At 43.4% G+C, this 20,661-nt stretch overlaps 1 protein-coding gene across 1 annotated transcript in view; it reads right to left on the bottom strand.

The window, feature by feature from the left end:
* The window catches only part of galnt18a (UDP-N-acetyl-alpha-D-galactosamine:polypeptide N-acetylgalactosaminyltransferase 18a), a 255,800-nt gene that overhangs the window by 30,631 nt on the left and 204,508 nt on the right, over window positions 1-20,661 (bottom strand). The window contains exon 10 of the mRNA XM_084335039.1: window positions 4,105-4,269. Within this exon, the coding sequence (XP_084191165.1) occupies window positions 4,105-4,269 (165 nt within the window). The remainder of the gene's footprint in view (window positions 1-4,104; window positions 4,270-20,661) is intronic.

Below are 20,661 nucleotides of genomic sequence, written 5' to 3' on the forward strand. Positions count from 1 at the left end.
AAGTTTAAGGGGAGACGGACCAGACCCGTCTTCATTCAAAATATTCACAACAGAACACCAGCCCTAGTTTAGCCCATTTACCAAAAAAGGTAAACAAAGCCCCCCCCCCGCACTACTCCCCCAGTATACCGATTGACCGTCAGTATGAATGGTTTGAGAGGAGAGAAAGCTGTAGCAAGACAGACCTTCTCATAGCAGAGTGACAAAATGAAACAATAGCCCCCTACACAGGGCCGCCCCAGGAGATGGGGGGCCTCGCGTCTAAAAACGCACAGGGCCTCACATTTCTCCCAAGCGGCCCTGCCCTTATACTACTGCAGCCTAACGCCAGGCAATGTGGAACCCAAGACAACAATTGCCTGTGCACAGACACGCAACATGTTTACCATGTCGGCTGGACCCATAGCCCCACTACCCGACGCCAACCCAGATGGGAACACCGTTCAACAAACCCCGCCGGAACACAAGGTAATACCTGGCTAGAACCTAGCCACGACCTACCCCGTTGTCAACCCATTTACCCGAAAAAGGTAAATAGAACTCAAAACCCCACAACAGCTACCGACTGACCTTCATTGATGAACCGGGCAAGAGGCGGGAGAGTGACAACATCTCACGGCGGAGACATTAAAACAGCATAGCAATTAGCAGTAGTGATAGCATGCGGCAGTAGCGATAGCATGTTAGCATAGCTTTAGATGTTTTAGCAGCACGCCCAAGACAGCTTGGAAACCGTTCCCTGCAGAGAACGTTCACCAAACCATCTTGCCCCTGGCGCCAACACACAACAAGGTTGTGTTAACAACACAAACCAGCATTACTAACACTAATACCCATGCCTGAAGACACAGGGCCTACCTGAGTACAAGCTGGCCCGACAGCCAGCCTTGTACAGCTGAACCTCGATGTGCAGTCATCAAACGAGGAACATCACAGGCCCGTCGTGTCGCCGAAAACATGCGTCGAAGATGCCAGGGGCCAGCAACCTCCGGTAAGCTTCCAACATTATTAATCTTCCTTAATCTTTTACATTCCGCTAGTTCGCATGGTGCAAAGCATCCAGTGCGCTGGGACGAAAATAGAGGAAGGGTGTGTCATGACCAGAGTCATGATTATATGGGTGGTGCCACCATAAGGGGCGGGGCCCCATACAGGTGGGGTGCATGTGTTTTTGTTCGTGGGAGATACATTAGGTATCACAGGCGATATAGGGTATCTCGTAAGGCTCAGAGCGGGAGCGATGCCATACGAAATATAACTTCACTGTTAGATGGCATGCTTTGATGCAACCTATGTATAAATGTAGCACTGTCTATCTGTATGTCATATATGTTATGATGCATTGAAAATGGGGGACCCTGATGTAAACAAGACGAAAGTCTTTCTCTGGTCTGCATCCCCTTAACAATTGTGTGTATTGAGCTGTACTGTATTGTACCCATTCTGCAATCTGTTAATACAAATTTCAATCAATCAATCAATCAATCAATCAATCAATCAATCAATCAATCAATAAATCAATCAAATAACAACCGCAAACTTCACTGTTAGATGGCATGCTTTGAAGCAACCTATGTATAGATGTAGCACTGTCTATCTGTATGTCATATGTTATGATGCATTGAAAATGGGGGACCCTGATGTAAACAAGACGAAAGTCTTTCTCTGGTCTGCATCCCTTTAACAATTGTGTGTATTGAGCTGTAGATGCATTCGTTGTAGAACCTCCTCTCCTTCAAAAGGACACTGTCATTTCACTGTTAATAAAAATGTCAATCAATCAATCAAATAACACCTGCTAACTTCACTGTTAGATGGCATGCTTTGAAGTAGCCCCTTTCGTGACTGCGATGCAAGCCAGGGGCTCGAATACGCAGTCACTTATAGCTCCGTAGTAGCCAGGTTAATTTGCACCACCAAGCACTGCTTAAAAGCTAGCAGTGGGTCCAAAATGTATCAGATATAAATTTCAAAGGTACCCAGCGTTCCATTACCCGGCGTTGGGTGCATGATGCGCATGCGCTGTGAGGGCGCACCAGGCAGCCAAATACGGAAGTACAGCCGTTTTGAGCAGTGTTGACCAGTTTATAAAAATGATTTAAAATGTTTATTAGCAACGCCAAGCTTTTAAACCCCGCCGCGCGTGTGTGTGAAACCCTAATGGAACGCTGGGTACCTTTGAAATTCATATCTGATATATTTTGGACCCACTGCTAGCTTTTAAGCAGTGCTTGGTGGTGCAAATTAACCTGGCTACTACGGAGCTATAAGTGATCGCGTATTTGAGCCCCTGGCTTGCATCGCAGTCACGAAAGGGGCTAGCTTTGAAGCACTGCACCTCCAAGCTGCTTCTAGACACGGAGGCAACTTCTTTTTTGCTTTTTTTTTACCTACTTTTTCTGCGGATGGTTTTGTGAATAAATCTCCATTATGCTTCAATTAATGTGTGTTTATTGTATGAATTCGGCTATTGTATAAAATACATTACACCACTTGTAGTCGTGTGTTATAAGAATGAGATCATGCCTAGGGGGGTCTAACAACCCTCGGCTGCGCCTCGGGCCTAACAACCACCCCTAGGCATGATCTAATTCTTATAACACACTCCTGCGTGTGATGTAATGCTTAATTATAAGGCATAGTTTCACCACCACACTACTGTCTGTAATGCGGTAGTGAAAGGGTTAACCTTCTGTAAGTGGTAGTGAAAGGGTTAACCTTATGTAGTGTGGTAGTGAAAGGGTTAACCTTCTGTAGTGTGGTTGTGAAAGGGTTAACCCTTTGTCGCGTGGTAGTGAAAGGGTTAACCTTCTGTATTGTCGCAGTGAAAGGGTTAACCATTTGGTAGTGTGGCAGTGAACACGATTAACACGATTTTAACACGATTTTACAATATTGTAATGTGATATATTACCTTTTTTCAATTGCAAATTCCCCAATGTAAAACTTCGTCAACGTTTTATCTAATACGTTTTCAGTCTGTTCACCTCACTCCAGTATTTTGTATTGCAGCAAAATGGGATTGTCAAGCAATTCCACATGTCCCCTTTCATCCAACAAATATATAGATACACTGCAATATACTATCTATACCTAGTGGAACGTGTGTGTTTCAAGGCCCATCTACCCAGGCAGGGTGGAAGGGAAACAGGCTATCCCTTATGATTCATTATAACTACCTCATTTGAATAATTAGATGCATTTTGTAAATGAAAGACGGCCTCGTCCCTTCCTCTCTGCTAATGTCTAAAGTCACCAGAGAATGGCTCATATTGCAGGGATCATGAGGGATGTAGTTCAAAGTGGGCACTGGAGGCATTACTGTAGCAATTATGATTTGCAATCAGTGACAATATGAGTGATGCAAATGTGATGTGGCAGTCTGTACTGGCAAATCACTCCACTGTGGATGTCCAGGTGTGTGTATGTGTGCGTGCGTGTGTGTGTGTGTGTGTGTGTGTGTGTGTGTGTGTGTGTGTGTGTGTGTGTGTGTGTGTGTGTGTTTGTTTCATACCTGAGTGAAGGTCCAGGTGAGTTTCATACCTGAGTGAAGGTCCAGGTGAGCTTCATACCTGAGTGAAGGTCCAGGTGAGCTTCATACCTGAGTGAAGGTCCAGGTGAGCTTCATACCTGAGTGAAGGTCCAGGTGAGTTTCATACCTGAGTGAAGGTCCAGGTGAGCTTCATACCTGAGTGAAGGTCCAGGTGAGCTTCATACCTGAGTGAAGGTCCAGGTGAGTTTCATACCTGAGTGAAGGTCCAGGTGAGCTTCATACCTGAGTGAAGGTCCAGGTGAGCTTCATGTGTTGGCTTCATACCTGAGTGAAGGTCCAGGTGAGCTTCATACCTGAGTGAAGGTCCAGGTGAGCTTCATACCTGAGTGAAGGTCCAGGTGAGCTTCATACCTGAGTGAAGGTCCAGGTGAGCTTCATGTGTTGGCTTCATACCTGAGTGAAGGTCCAGGTGAGCTTCATGTGTTGGCTTCATACCTGAGTGAAGGTCCAGGTGAGCTTCATACCTGAGTGAAGGTCCAGGTGAGCTTCATACCTGAGTGAAGGTCCAGGTGAGCTTCATACCTGAGTGAAGGTCCAGGTGAGCTTCATACCTGAGTGAAGGTCCAGGTGAGCTTCATGTGTTTGTTGGCTGCATAGCTGCACTCCAGCAGCCTGGGTCTGCTGTTTACATCAACCACACACTTGTTGTCATCGTCATCGATCGTCGGACTCAACACCCCAAGATGAAGCTGCTGGGAGCTGGTGTAGTACACATTCTAGAGAGAGAGAGAGAGAGAGAGAGAGAGAGAGAGAGAGAGAGAGAGAGAGAGAGAGAGAGAGAGAGAGAGATATTAAAATGTAATGTCATACAGTACAATGAAAATAAGAGAGGGGGTGGAGAGAGGGGCAGGGGAGAGAGAGTGAGAGAGAATGAAAGAGAGAGAAAAAGAGGGGATGGAGAGAGGGAGGGAGAGAGAGAGAGGTTGGGGGGAGGGGGAGAGAGGGGGCAGTGAGAGAGAGGGGGAGAGGGAGGAAGAGAGTGAGATGGATGAGAGGGAGACAGAGAGAGAAAGAGTGGGAGGGAGAAAGATGGATGAGAGGGCGAAAGATGGATGAGAGGGAGAGAGGGAGACAGAGATAGAGAGGTGTGGGTCAGAATTTAAAAAATAAATGTTACTCCTTTGTTTTCTTCCAAATTGCTAACAGCTGTAGAGGACTTGGGCTGGTGGGGGTGGGTCCTCTTTCCTTTTGTTAGTTGTTTTCACCACTTTTTTTTGCTATTTTGCATTATTATTATTATTATTAGTTATTATTATTAGCATTATCATCATCATTTTTTTTTTTTTGATCAAATATTTTTCTTTTCTTTTTCTTTTCTTTTTTCCAACATGAAACAAAACATATCACAATACAACAACAACAATACATAAAAAGACTTCCCAAGACAGTAACTCAACACCACATGACAAGACAACAACTGATACAACTGTACAGTGATCATCCTAACATGGACACTCGCTCGTTCTCTCCCCCCCCCCCTCCCCCGCTCACCCCAGGACCTCAACATGAGTCACCCTCACAATACATCACAATACATCACTCAGCAAAAAAAACAAGAATCAAAACAAACATTTCCAAACTTATATGCGTTCCCTCAACTTTGCCACTGTAGCCAACCAAATTACGATATCAGATTCCCTAACCCTTATAACACGTGCCGTAGATATCTCCAAATAGATCACGTCAAGGTAGGTGAGGAACCATACCTTTGGACAGAGGGATGGTGCCAGGAAAACAGCCTCTCCCTGAACGTCAGCAAAACAAAGGAGATGATTGTGGACTTCAGGAGGTCGGGGGTCAAGGACTACAGCCCCCTCAGCATCGACGGGGCACCGGTTGAGAGAGTCAACAGCTTCAAGTACCTCGGAGCCTACATATCCGAGGACTTGACATGGACCACACACATTGACAGTGTTGTGAAGAAGGCACGACAACGCCTCTACTTCCTCAGGCGCCTAAGGAAGTTCCAAGTCAGCCAGAAGATCCTTAAGAACTTCTACTCATGTAGTTCTAGTTCTAGTTCTAGTTCTTTAATAGTTGTCATACAGAAGTACAGAATACTTTCATACAAAATGCTTCTTACTGTTACGCTCCAGAGACTGTGCTAGACAAGATAGTATCAAATAACATAATAACATAATATAGCATGAATTTAGAAGAAGAAAATTAGGTCACAGTGTTCGGTATAGACATATGTACAATGTTCTGAGTTACCATATAATATACAATACACAATACTATGCAGTGTACTAATGTACAGTACTATCTAGTGCAAAGCAGAAATGGGATGAGGTACAATTTTAGGTACAATTTACAGTAAGGTGTACGAGTTGTAGTGCAATCCTTCATCCATAAATATAAAGTGTGGGGAGTGGGTGCTACAGTGTGTTTGTTTAAAGTGGGTGTGTGCTATAAAGTGTGTGGAGTGGGTGCTACAGTGTGTTTGTTTAAAGTGAGTGTGTGCGTGTGGATGTGTGTGCTATGTGTGTTTGGTGGTTGTTGTTGTGTAGTGTTCATTCATTGTTCGTTTAGCAGCCTGATGGCCTGGGGATAGAAGCTACTTCTGAGTCTTTCTGTGCTCGCCTTGAGACTCCTGTATCGCTTGCCTGACGGCAGCAGTTCAAAGAGGCAGTTGTTCGGGTGGCTCGAGTCCTTAATAATTCTCTTAGCCTTCCCCTTGCAACGCTTGTAGTAAATGTTCTGGAGGGTGGGGAGCCCCCCTCCAATTGTGCGTTCGGCTGAACGTGTCACTCTTTGTAGTCTGCTTTGGTCTTTTGCAGTGCTATTCCCAAACCAGGAGGTGATGTTGCCGGTCAAGATGCTCTCTATTGTACATGAGTAGAAGTTCTTAAGGATCTTCTGGCTGACTTGGAACTTCCTTAGGCGCCTGAGGAAGTAGAGGCGTTGTCGTGCCTTCTTCACCACACTGTTAATGTGTGTGGTCCATGTCAAGTCCTCGGATATGTAGGCTCCGAGGTACTTGAAGCTGTTGACTCTCTCAACCGGTGCCCCGTCGATGCTGAGGGGGCTGTAGTCCTTGACCCCCGACCTCCTGAAGTCCACAATCATCTCCTTTGTTTTGCTGACGTTCAGGGAGAGGCTGTTTTCCTGGCACCATCCCGCCAGGACCTTGACCTCTTCCAGGTAGGCCCTCTCGTCGTTGGCAGAGATCAGGCCCACCACCACTGTGTCGTCAGCAAATTTGACGATTGTATTGCTACTCCGCTGAGCCACACAGTCGTGTGTGTACAGGGAGTAGAGGAGGGGACTCAGAACACAGCCCTGGGGGGCCCCTATGTTGAGGGTGATGGATGAGGAGGTGCAGTTGCCTGCTCTCACCACCTGGGGTCTGCCAGTCAGGAAGTCCAAGACCCACTGGCAGAGGTCATAGCCCAAGCCCAGGTCCCTGAGCTTGGCTATGAGTATGGAGGGGACTATGGTATTGAATGCCGAGCTGTAGTCGATGAATAGCATTCTCACATAGTTCCCCTGCCTCTTGTCCAGGTGTGATGCTGCTGTGTGCAGCACATGGGATATGGCGTCCTCCGTGGACCTGTTGGGGCGGTATGCAAATTGCAGGGGGTCCATGTTGATGGGGAGGGAGGAGCAGATGTAGCCCTTTACTAGCTTCTCGAAGCACTTCATGGCTATGGAGGTGAGAGCTACAGGGCGGTAGTCGTTGAGGCAAGCAGGCTTGGATTTTTTGGGTACAGGGATAATAGTGGACTTCTTCAGGCAGGTGGGGATGACAGCCTGTTCTAAGGACAGGTTAAATATGTCAGTGAATACTGGGGCCAGTTGGTCGGCACAGACTTTTAGGACGCGGCCGGGGATGCCGTCTGGACCTGCTGCCTTCCTGATATTCACTTTTTTAAAGGTCCGCCTCACCTCATGCTCTGTTACCCTGAACACTGCGCCTCCATCAGCAGCCGACCCCCCCCCCCCCATTGCCGAGGCTTGTGAGCTGGTGTTGTTATTACCAGCATCAAACCTCGCATAGAAGGTATTGAGGTCATTTGCTAAGGAGATGTCACTGTTCAGTTTGGGGGAGGCGCCTTTGTAGTCTGTCATCGTTTTGAGCCCCTGCCACATAGCTCTAGAGTCAGCTTGTTCAAACTGGAGTTCAATTTTATCCCTGTAGCGTCGTTTGGCCTCTGACACAGTCCTCCTTACGTTGTATCGCGCCACCTTGTGGTCATTCATGTTGCCTGCCTCTAGGCCGTCGTTGTATGCTTTGGTGCGCTCTCTCAGAGCTTCACGGACGGATTTGTCTACCCAGGGTTTTTGATTTGGGTAAACTTTCATTTTGGTAGTGGGGATTGTTTCTTTCACCCTAGTACAAACATAGTCCAGCACTGTCTCCGTGTAGGCATTAATGTTATCTGTGTCGCGGAACACATTCCAGTCTGTGTTGTGAAACACTGACCGGATCGTATCCTCTGACGTCACATCCCATTTCTGCACCTCTCGCGAGACTACGGGAGTACTTTTAATTTTCTGTCTGTACTTCGGTGTAAGAAAAATTGATGCGTGATCTGACTTACCGAAGCCACTATCAGAATGAGCCTTGTAGCCACCTTTAAATTGCGTGTAACAGTGATCTAGGATGTTACCGCCTCTGGTGTTGCAAGTCACATGCTGATAGAAGTCGGGCAATACCTTTCTCAGATTGGCGCTATTGAAATCTCCCAGAACTAAAATGGCGGCGTTAACATTCGCCTCTTGGATTCTGTTTACCTCGTCGTGTAGTCTGGAGAGCGCAACCTTGTTGCTGGCTTCAGCTTGCGGTGGAATATACACTCCGACCAGGACGATCGCCGTTAACTCCCTCGGGAGGAAGAAAGGACGACACTTGATGGTTATATATTCCAGTTCTGGGGAGCAGTGGTTGGATAGTTCCTTCACGTTCGTTGGGTCACTCCAATTTTTGTTAAACATGAAGGCAATACCCCCTCCACGTTGTTTACCGGACTCTGATGATGACCGATCCTTTCTATGGATAAAGAAGTGATCCGCTGGTTGAATCGCGTGATCTGGAACCTCCGGCGTCAGCCATGTTTCGGTGAAGCAAAGGACATTGCAGTCCCTAACGTCTCTTTGATATTGAATCCTTGCTCGGATGTCATCCAGTTTATTGTCTATTGATTGTACATTGGCTAGCAATATACTGGGAAGTGGTGTACGATGGCGTCTGGATCTCAGCCTGTTTCGGATCCCAGCCCTCTTTCCTCGTCGTCTTTTCCTGGGCTCTGGGAACAAAGGGTCTGGTCCTAATCTCCGGAGGATTTCTTCAGGCCATTGATGTGGTTCGGAAAGCTGATCCAGCGAGTAATCCAGTTGGTAAGTTTCCCGTAATCCAATGTCTATGAGTGACTGACGGTCATATACATTAAATGCACCAACAGTTGGTACGCACAAAACTCTAAAAACTATAAATATTAACAAAAGTACACACAGTCTCGACGGAGCGAACAGAGAGGCAGCCGAACGGGGCGCATCTTGACCGGCAACATCACCTCCTGGTTTGGGAATAGCACTGCACAAGACCGAAGCAGACTACAAAGAGTGACACGTTCAGCCGAACGCACAATTGGAGGGGGGCTCCCCACCCTCCAGAACATTTACTACAAGCGTTGCAAGGGCAAGGCTAAGAGAATCATTAAAGACTCCAGTCACCCAAACAACTGCCTCTTTGAACTGCTGCGGTCAGGCAAGCGATACCGGAGTCTCAAGGCGAGCACAGAAAGACTCAGAAGAAGCTTCTATCCCCAGGCCATCAGGCTGCTAAACGAACAACGAATGAACACTACACAACAACAACCACCAAACGCACATAGCACACACATCCACACGCACACACCCACTTTAAACAAACACACTGTAGCACCCACTCCACACACTTTATAGCACACACCCACTTTAAACAAACACACTGTAGCACCCACTCCCCACACTTTATATTTATATTTATGGATGAAGGATTGCACTACAACTCGTACACCTTACTGTAAATTGTACCTACAATTGTACCTCATCCCATTTCTGCTTTGCACTAGATAGTACTGTACATTAGTACACTGCATAGTATTGTGTATTGTATATTATATGGTAACTCAGAACATTGTACATATGTCTATACCGAACACTGTGACCTCATTTTCTTCTTCTAAATTCATGCTATATTATGTTATTATGTTATTTGATACTATCTTGTCTAGCACAGTCTCTGGAGCGTAACAGTAAGAAGCATTTTGTATGAAAGTATTCTGTACTTCTGTATGACAACTATTAAAGAACTTGAACTTGAACTTGAACAGAGTCTATCTGGATGAAACCAACGTGAGGCAATCAATTTCTTTGCGGCTGTGAGGCCAGCCAAAATGAGTTTTTTCACCTGTATAGAGGTCGGTAATTTAGAGAGATCATTCAATAATAATACAGAAGGAGATACAGGTATGGTTAGAGAGAAAATGTCTGAGAGCTGATATGTAACATTTTCCCAAAAAATCACAACAGGAGGGCATTCCCAGTACATATGCATAAATGTACCTGTGGCGCCATTTGGACACAAAGTACATAGAGAGTCAGGTCTGAGACCCATTGAATTCAATCGTCTAGGGGTTAAAGTCCTGTGAATAAAATTTTGATTAATCTGTTGGTGATCTGGGTTGTGTGAAGATAACCGAACATTTTCCCAGACTGCATCCCAATCAAAATCTACATCCAACTCCGGAACATCCTTTCTCCAAATCGTATCCAGGGGGAGCTCTTTATACGAGGTCATAAGTAAATGGCGATAAAAGTCAGAGACAAAGCCTCTCGATGTCTCCTTGTCATAAAATAACTTGTGAAATCGGTGATGCACTAGTGGAGCATCCCATGGCACGCCATGAGCCTTCAGAGCTGCTCTTATTTGTAAATAAAAGAAAAAGGAGGTTCCGGGGAGATCATATCCGTTGGATATATCCTGGAAAGATCGGAGACCAGAGTTATCAAAGATATCCCCCAATGTGTGGATGCCTTTCTTTTCCCATCTAGGGTACCTAATAGGTTGTTGTCCAATAAGGAGAAGATTGTTATTAAATAGAGGGGAATGCGTGTGCCATTGATGGCGGTTTGTACCCACTTTCTGAGTGTCACGCCAAGTTTGGATCACATGTGTGATTAAAGGGCCAAATCTTAATTTACATTGTTTAATTGATATGTTGGTATACACAATATCCTGAAGTCTATATGGGGACACCAACTTCTCCTCCAATGGTCTCCAAGATACAGCTGCTTGAGCATCAAACCAAGTGATCAAAGGTCTCAGAGAGAAAGCCTGAAAATAATATTTAAAGTCTGGAAATGCTAAGCCCCCATCGAGTTTACTCCTTTGGGCAGTTGATCTCTTCAAGCGCGGGCGTTTATTGTTCCAAACGAATTTATACGAGGCAGAGTGCAATTTCTGCCAGTAACCAACAGGAGGAGGTAACGGGAGCATGGAGCTGATAAAGTTAATTCTGGGTAAAATATTCATTTTAATTATTGACGCACGGGCCTGTAATGAATTTTTTAATTTGGACCATCTGTTAAAGTCATTCGTAATCCTGTCACCCAAGCTGGAGTAATTATACCTTACCGTCTGGCAAATAGTGGGGAATATTTCAATCCCGAGACATTTAAAGTGCTCCACCATAAGCATGTTTGCCGGTAAGATGGTAGCCTTCGCAGGCTCATTAAGTGGAAGAAAAGCAGATTTTGGCCAGTTGATCTTAAAGCCGGACAGGCTGCCGAATTCATCTATCACGCCGAGCAGATGAGGTAGAGAGACGGAGGGATTTTGCATAAACAGGAGTACATCATCTGCGTATAAGCTAATATGATGATGTGTGCCCTGAATTGAAATAGGAGATATATCATCATCATTATTACTATTTATATTATTATTATTATCATTTACATTTACATTTAGTCATTTAGCTGACGCTTTTATCCAAAGCGACTTACAAGTTCAAGTCATCAGGAAGGGCACAACTCTGAGTAACAATGTTCATCAAAGTGTTGAGTGCTACAGTGTAGGTTAGTATATTAGGACAAGTGCATGACAGTAAGGTTAGTTAGGGTTAGACATTTTTTTAATACTTATTTTTTTATTTTTTTCAGATTATGGTTGAAGAAGTGTGTCTTTAGTCGATAGCGAAAGATTGGACGGGTTTCGGCTGTCCTAACTGTGGTGGGCAGTTCGTTCCACCATTGTTGGGCAAGGACTGAGAATAGGCGGCTTCTCCTTGATGACTCTCCCGGAGCTCGGATAGGAGTAGGTTTGAGACGGCCAGAAGATGCAGAGCATCTTCATCATCATTATTATTACTATTATCATTATCAGTATTATCATAATTATTATGATCATAATCATCATAATCAGCATTATTATTATCATTATCCTCATTATTATTACTATTATCATTATCATTATTATCATCATCATAATCATCATTATCATTACCATATATATCTTATATATATATTTTCTACCTGAATTTGAAATTGCTTGTTATATTCCGTGCCCTTTTTAAGCACTGTTATAACATGACAGCTGTCCTTTAACTGCATCTTCTGTTCTTCCCTTTCTTGTGAAAATACATGAACCATATGAAGCCAATTAAAAAGCCAGAAGGAAGGGAGTAAGAGAAGAGTCTGTGGCTGGAAGACAGAGATGTCTTTCTCTCACTTCCAGTTCTCAAACATGGTTCCACTGGAGGTCTACGGCAGTGCCTAATCACCACAGAATGGACACCGATATGCCGAACAACATTAAAGGGGAACATCGCTCAAATTTAGAAATCACATGATGTTATCCATGTGGCTGTCTTGGGCAGTACAATCAATAACATCGACAACAACGGAAACCAGGTAACTAAGATGTAAGACTTGTGATGTTATCAGGTATGAAGTCTGCGGTTGCCAGCGGGGGACTGACTTTGTGGATCCATAGAATGTTTGATGTTTTTAACCCAAATGAGCTCTTCTGAAACAGACAACATGCTCTTTCCCGCCCCTCAGAAAATCCCATCCCTTCCAATATATACTATCCTTCCCATTTCATTGTCTATGGAGCAGCTCCAGACCTATTACCTGATGACTGCGGTTTCCGGCTTTCGGAGAGAGAGTTGCTCGCATTCATAAATATTGATTGGACTCTCTCAGGCCCTGGGGGGGGGGGGGGGGGGGGGGGGAGATTTATAGGAATTCTTTAAATTGGTTTTTGTTCCTCTTTAACTCCTGTCAAGGCAAAACGCTGAAAGGATGAAGAGAAGAAAAGAGTATAAGCGGCTTTGCGGCTGCGGCGCAGGAGAAGAGAGGAAGACAGAGAGGAAGACAGAGGGGAGGAGGCGGCGAGAGGAAGCCTGGGGTAAGAAGAAGAAGATGAATGAGACCAGGACAAAATAATAGTTCAATAATACATTCACAATACTTTGCAGAATGCACTGGTATTTGTTCATTTTAAGGCCCTTATTAGTAAGCTACCTCCTTTTACTACATCATTATTGGAATGGAATAGGGCTGACCTCGACTAGTAGAATATTCGCCAGTCGACTATCGGCAAATTTTGGCCAATCAAAGTCGATTATACAAATCCTTAGTCTGGGACAGGTCTAGAATGGAATATTGGAACCTATGGAACCCGTTCTAGTGACTGGCTGGTCCTTAACTCATTCCCTGCCAACAACGATTTTTTTTTTTTAACTTCTTTGTTTATTAAACTTTTTTGAGGACATACAAATCAAAGTATATGTCTGCATATATGCATTATTGTATTGTCATTGTCCACATAGAACAGATAACAACATTAAACAGAAGATTTTTTTTTTCAAAAGTAAATAATAAGACAAACAAACACTGACTTGGTCGCATGACAGTCGTCTCAAAAGTATATACATATATAATAATAGTATATCAAATATATAGCACATGTTCAAGTACCCGAATATGCTTCTCCATGTATTATACAGTATATCAAATAAATCACGTTGAATTAACATTCACACAGATGAATACCAGCAAGCAGCATGAGAATTTCTATTCTGGAATAGTATGGAACTGTACATCATCCACAAGCACAAGGAACAGGGGAGGAAATTAGGCCACTTTACTCGCCAATTGCGAGTATTTTTTACGTTTGGCGAGTAATTCATGAAGAGCACTCGCCAGTCTGGCGAGTACTAGTAATTACAAAACAAAACAAAAAAATCATTCTGCAATCTGCTGATTCGCTCACTGGCACAAGCCGAACTCTGACTCCCCCCTTGATTCATCCCATTATAATAATCATAATAATAATCCGTAAAGTAGACGACAGAGTACAGCAACTTGCAATGGGCTGGTCTACAAGATACACTACACGACCAAGGTACCCATGTACATGTCAAAATACTTCCCAAAGGTCAGTGAATACCACAATCACAACACCAGAGGGAGCTCCACAAATCATGTTAAACCCAGATTCGGCTCAAATAAGGGACTAAACACGTTTCGCAATTATGCCACATCAATGTGGAACGCCCTACCCAAAGCTGTAAAGGAATGTGGATCACTACCCACTTTCAAAACCTCTCTCAAGGGACACCTACGGGAGACTGCAATTCAACACTGGCCCCTGTAAATATCCTAACCCAACCCCCTCCAATGTACAGTCATTTACCTAGTATGGTTTTGTCAATAGTCCAATGTACAATTTTGTTTGTTTGTACAGTGTCCCCCCCCCCCCCCCCCCCTCAATGTACAGTTTTGCTTGTATATACAGTGTGCCCCCCCCCCCCCCCCCCCCCCCCAACCACCTCCAATGTAGATTACCCAGTATGGTTGTCAATATCCCAGTGTACCCAACCCCCCCCCCACCCAACCTCCTCCAATGTACAGTTTCTACGTCAAATGTATATACTCCCTTTTCCTGACTCCTTCTGTATCACAAACAGTACAGTATTTGCAAATCTGGTATGTCATAAATGTATAGATGTAGCAGTACTGACTATCTGTATGTCATGTATGTCATATATGTCCTGATGAATTGAAAATGGGGGACCCTGATGTAAACAAGACGAAAGTCTTTCTCTGGTCTGCATCCCCTTAACAATTGTGTGTATTGAGCTGTACTGTATTGTACCCATTCTGCAATCTGTTAATAAAGTTTTCAATCAATCAATCAATTCAATCCGACCATAACCAATGAACATCATCGTTGTACAGATGCGCTCTAAGCTCCACCAATGAACACTCATTTTATAGAAGATGCCGCCCATCTAGGGGAAGTGGACAGATCACTGCACGCGGACCTACAGACTCCTGCCACCGGCAGCCGGCTTGACAACGTAGACAAATTTAAACAAAAACACATCAGTGGATGAAAATAATTGCATGTAGAGTCGTCGCTTTCGTATATCAGTGCGGTCTGACATGGGGGCGAACAACAGCATGCGACGCGTCTCCTTCGAGTCGGATGAGAATGACAAGTCAACCAGCATTAGCCGGCTAGCTACCTAGCATGTAACAAGCTACCATAACGCGCATTCAACATAGTGGACGACTATACTGAGCGGCTTTGCTTAAATGCAGCCGAGTGACATTTTATTATTACCGGGTTTCCCCCCATATCACCACTCGCCCATATGCCCTTCACAACGGTGATGTTGTCATACTTGGCATTCAGAATACACCTGCTGAACCCCTAGCGTTGTCGATTCGGTTCCAATGTATTGTCATCTTACAGCACAAGTACAGTACAACCAGAATACATTTGGCATACAACCAGAGTGCAAATGTAACAAGTCAAGTTCAAGTTGTTTTATTTAGCTATTACATTACAGTGAAATGCTTGGTTCTTTCACTGCCCAACTCAGTCCAACCTAAACCAGCCCAACCCAGTATTGATTGATTGATTGATTGATTGAAAACTTTATTAACAGATTGCAGAATGGGTACAATACAGTACAGCTCAATACACACAATTGTTAAGGGGATGCAGACCAGAGAAGGACTTTCGTCTTGTTTACATCAGGGTCCCCCATTTCAGTCCTGTTTGCTTAATGCCTTGTCCACTTCCTCCACACTCCAATATGCCCTTCAACTCTGCTCCTGTCAAACCTGCTCTTTCCATTCCCTCCATCATGTCCCCCCTTTCTGATGAATATTTCCTGCACTTAAGAGTCAGACACACATTCCTAGTAGTTGAGCTGTGATGAATGAATGAATGAAAACTTTATTTAACAGATTGCAGAATGGGTACAGTACAGTACAGTACGGCTCAATACATGCAATTGTTAAGGGGATGCAGACCAGAGAAAGACTTTTGTCTTGTTTACATCAGGGTCCCCCATTTTCAATTCATTTTCAATTCATCATTCAGTATAACCTAGACCAGCCCAACCCAGCATCTTTCACTGCCCAGTTCAGCCCAACCCAGTCCAGAATAGTTCCCTCTTTCATGTTAATATGTGATTTAATGATGTAATATTTTGAAGAGTAGAGACAGTGTGATTAATTTACTATGATTGAAAATCAATTTAGACGAAGACGTACAAAGAAGTAATTATCACAATTAGCGATTTTTTTTGTCTGGTAAAAAATCTGTTTGGCTGGTAAAAAAAATCAGATACTCGCCAGTTGGCTGGTAAGCCAAAAAGTTAGTTTCCTCCCCTGACAAGGAATGAACCCCACGTTTTCTTGAACATAGATGAAAAACCTCTCAGAGTACATCTTATCTTTTCTAGTTTGATAAAGTATAGTATGTCTCTAATCCAGTGAAGGTGAGTGGGGGGAGCAGCAGACTTCCATTTAAACAGAATCAGCCGCCTGGCCAGTAGAGTGGTGGCATCCAATGTAATAAAAAAGACGATTCTCGATTCTTGTACCGGATCTCCTCTCTGGTAAACAAGAATACCCTGAAGACTCTGGCAGGAGCACTCATTCAAGGGTACTACGACTATGCTTGCACCTCATGGTACCAAAGCACCTCAAAGGCACTAAAAACTAAATTACAAACATCTCAAAACAAACTGGTCAGACTACTGCTTGACCTGACTCCTAGAACCCACCTCACCCCTGCCCACTTTGACAACCTAGGATGGCTTAGAGTAGACGACAGAGTACAGCAACTTGCAATGGGCCTGGTCTACAAGATACACTACACGACCAAGGTACCCATGTACATGTCAAAATACTTCCCAAAGGTCAGTGAATACCACGATCACAACACCAGAGGGAGCTCCACAAATCATGTTAAACCCAGATTCGGCTCAAATAAGGGACTAAACATGTTTCGCAATTATGCCACATCAATGTGGAACGCCCTACCCAAAGCTGTAAAGGAATGTGAATCACTACCCACTTTCAAAAACACTCTCAAAGAACACATACGGGAGACTGCAATTCGAAACTGGCCCCTGCAAATGTCCTAACCCAATCCCCTCCAATGTACAGTAAATGACCAAGTATGGCTTTGTCAATATTCCAATGTACAGTGTACAGTGTCCCCCACCCACCCCCTACCCAACCCCCCCACCCCCACCCCACCCACCTCCAATGTACAGTCCCCCCCCCCCCACCCAACCCCACCCCACCTACCCAACCACCTCCAATGTACAGTTTCTACGTCAAATGTATATACTCTCTTTTCTGGACTAGTTTTGTATCACAAACAGTACTGTATTTGCAAATCTGGTATGTCATAAATGTATAGATGTAGCAGTACTGTCTATCTGTATGTCGTGTGTGTCATATATGTTATGATGAATTGAAAATGGGGGACCCTGATGTAAACAAGATGAAAGTCTTTCGCTGGTCTGCATCCCCTTAACAATTGTATGTATTGAGCTGTACTGTACTGTACCCATTCTGCAATCTGTTAATAAAGTTTTCAATCAATCAATCAATCAATCAATGGTAAATGCCACAACGTGTGCTTTGTGCTTTGAAAGTGATAACATAGGTGGAGAGTATCCAAAAAGCGCTGTCAATACATTTGGTTCAAGATTTGTCTCAATACTTCCCGAGATGGTCTCAAAGATATTTGTCCAATACCTGTGCAAGGAGGGGCATGTCCAAAACATGTGAGTATATGTGGCTGGGGCCGAATGACATCTATCACATATAGGATCGATATCCTCATACATTTTGGCTACTCTGACTTTCGTCAGGTGTACTCGATGAACAATTTTGCATTGTATCAGCCCGTGTCTTGCACAAATAGAAGAAGAATGAACAAGACGTAGAATGTCAACCCAAATGTCATCCGAGATCTCCTCCTCTAAATCCTCCTCCCATTTACTTTTAATATTGTGTATTGGGGTGGGACATAAGGAGAGAATGAGATTATACATAGTCGATATCATGCCCTTGGTGGAAGACATCGGGGTTAAAAAGGAGTCGATGGGTGTTACCTCTGGAAGGTTGGGAAATATAGGGTTAATGCTACAGACATAGCTACGAATCTGTAGATACCGAAAGAAATGTCGGCTATTGATTGAATATTTCTCTGATAATTGCTGAAAAGAGGCAAAAACATTATCTATATACAGGTCACCTAGTGTGTTAATACCGAGTGAGGCCCATAAGGAGAATGCTCCATCCATCAGTGAGGGGTGAAATAAAGGTTTAGCTGCTATCAGGGCCAAGTGGGATTGAGTTTTGAACCCAAAGTGGCGTCTGAATTGATTCCAAATTCTGAATGTAGTTTTAACGATAATATTTTTGAAGTAGGGGGCCATTGGAAAACCACTGGGGGCATGTATAAGACCGGTTAGTGAGGCAGGTTTGACGGATGAGGCTTCAATGTCAACCCACATAGGGCACACCAGAGGTTTGTCTGACTGTAGCCATTGCTGTATGATTCTGAGATTGGCTGCCAACAACGATTTAATACGTGTTTGTCCGCCAATCGGTGAACGCCAACCACGTAACGTTATTTGATCGTTATTTCTTTTATTAGCTATTTCCAATCGTTATCCATCCAGGGAGCCTGTGTAACCATAGGGAATGAGTCTGAGATTGCAAAAGTCCAATACTGCCGCCTGGTGGTATGCGGCCAATGTTGCACTCCCTTTGAGACTCTGTGTATGGGGCTGTGTGTCGATGAAATTCCTCCGGGCGGACTTTTCTAGTAACCTGGACCGAGGGCTTTACCCGATCGCATTGAATAGTTTTCGGGACCCCCGATTCATTATGCTGTGGTGGGTTATGTCGTGGCCTAAATGGACATACGATCTACCGGATGGCAATCAAATAATTGGAATATTCTTTTTGGAATCTCACCGGCCACGTAATTTACCGTCAATTTAAGCTTGATTGTGCCTTGTTTTCATAGCCATCGCCCTGATCAGCGTATGCTGTTGTACTAACGAATGCCGTTATTGACAATCAATTAATCAGAAACGACCCCACCCTCCCTTTCATGCATTCATGATGGAACATAATATACCGATCATATGCATTTGAATTTTTAATTGTAGCATGTATTGGGACGAAATATGGAAAAACAGGAATGTATGGTATCACTGAACTGTAACCGCAGTAAGAACATGCTATATGCCATTTATTTGCCATATATTGTCATTGTCATATTGTTAAGAAATTATGTGTATGGGACTTTATGGAGTTAATGAAGTATGTAAGTAATATTTATTTAGTAGATCACCTTTCACAGAGCAAAGTGATTCACAAAGAATAACAGAATAATGTGTTTATATATGATACACAGTAATGTATTCATATATGATACACAGTAATGTGTTTATATATGATACACAGTAATGTGTTTATATATCATACAGCATAATGTGTTTATATATGATACACAGTAATGTGTTTATAATATATCATACAGCATAATGTGTTTATATATGATACACAGTCATGTGTTTATATATCATACACAGTCATGTGTTATATGATGCACAGTAATGTGTTTATATATGATACACAGTCATGTGTTTATATATGATACAGCATAATGTGTTTATATATCATACACAGTCATGTGTTTATATATCATACACAGTCATGTGTTATATGATGCACAGTAATGTGTTTATATATCATACACAGTAATGTGTTTATATATCATACACAGTAATGTGTTTATATATCATACACAGTAATGTGTTTATACTGTATGGATTGTATACAAAGTAATGTGTTTATATATCATACACAGTAATGTGTTTATACTGTATGGATTGTATACAAAGTAATGTGTTTATATATAATACACAGCAATGTGTTTATACTGTATATCATACACAGTCATGTGTTTATATATCATACACAGTCATGCGTTTATACTGTATATCATACGCAGTAATGTGTTTATATATGATGTGTGTGTTTGTGCAAGCCTTTCTTCGTGATTGTATGTGTGCGTGCCATGCTTTTATTTGAGCTTAGTAGCTTAGTTGGTGCATGTGTTCACACTTTGAGCTTATTGTGATTCTGTGTGTATGTTCTGTGTCTTTGTTGCAATGTGTACATCTGGGTGTGTACCTGTGTGTGTGCATGTGTTGATAATCACAGTGGTTGAACTGCCATCTGTCAATAGATTGATGTCCAGCTGCCACCAGAAGACTTAAAGCTCTCTTTTCTCCTGGCAGCCCTCAGACAGACCCTCATGGTATCATTTGTTTGGTCACTACGATGATCGACAATATTACCATCGGTATCATTTATAATTTAAGTACAAAGGTATGGTGATACATAACTTATCCCACAATAGTACTATTGCAAATGATTTATATACAATGGCCGATACCATGGTAAAACTGAAATTACCATCATGCTACTAGTATGATCGTGAATATTTCGTGAAGGTGATCAACATGCTACCAAATATAGCGCTGCTGAAAAAAGCTGCAGAGCCAGTAGTGTGGTCTTTCTGAACATGGCACAGAAAACCCCCCTTACTGACAACGCATCTAGACAAATCATACCGTTTTTCTGTCTGTGTTGGACTACGGAGATGTAATTTATGGACATGCGGCGGCTTCCACTCTGAAGCCCTTAGACTCATTCAGCCATTAGATTATCACTGGTGATGGTTATGCTACTCATCATTGTGTCCTGTATAATAGGGTTGAATG

Source organism: Notolepis coatsorum (assembly GCF_963971535.1).
Source record: "Notolepis coatsorum genome assembly, chromosome: 18".
NCBI classification, from domain to species: domain Eukaryota; kingdom Metazoa; phylum Chordata; class Actinopteri; order Aulopiformes; family Paralepididae; genus Notolepis; species Notolepis coatsorum.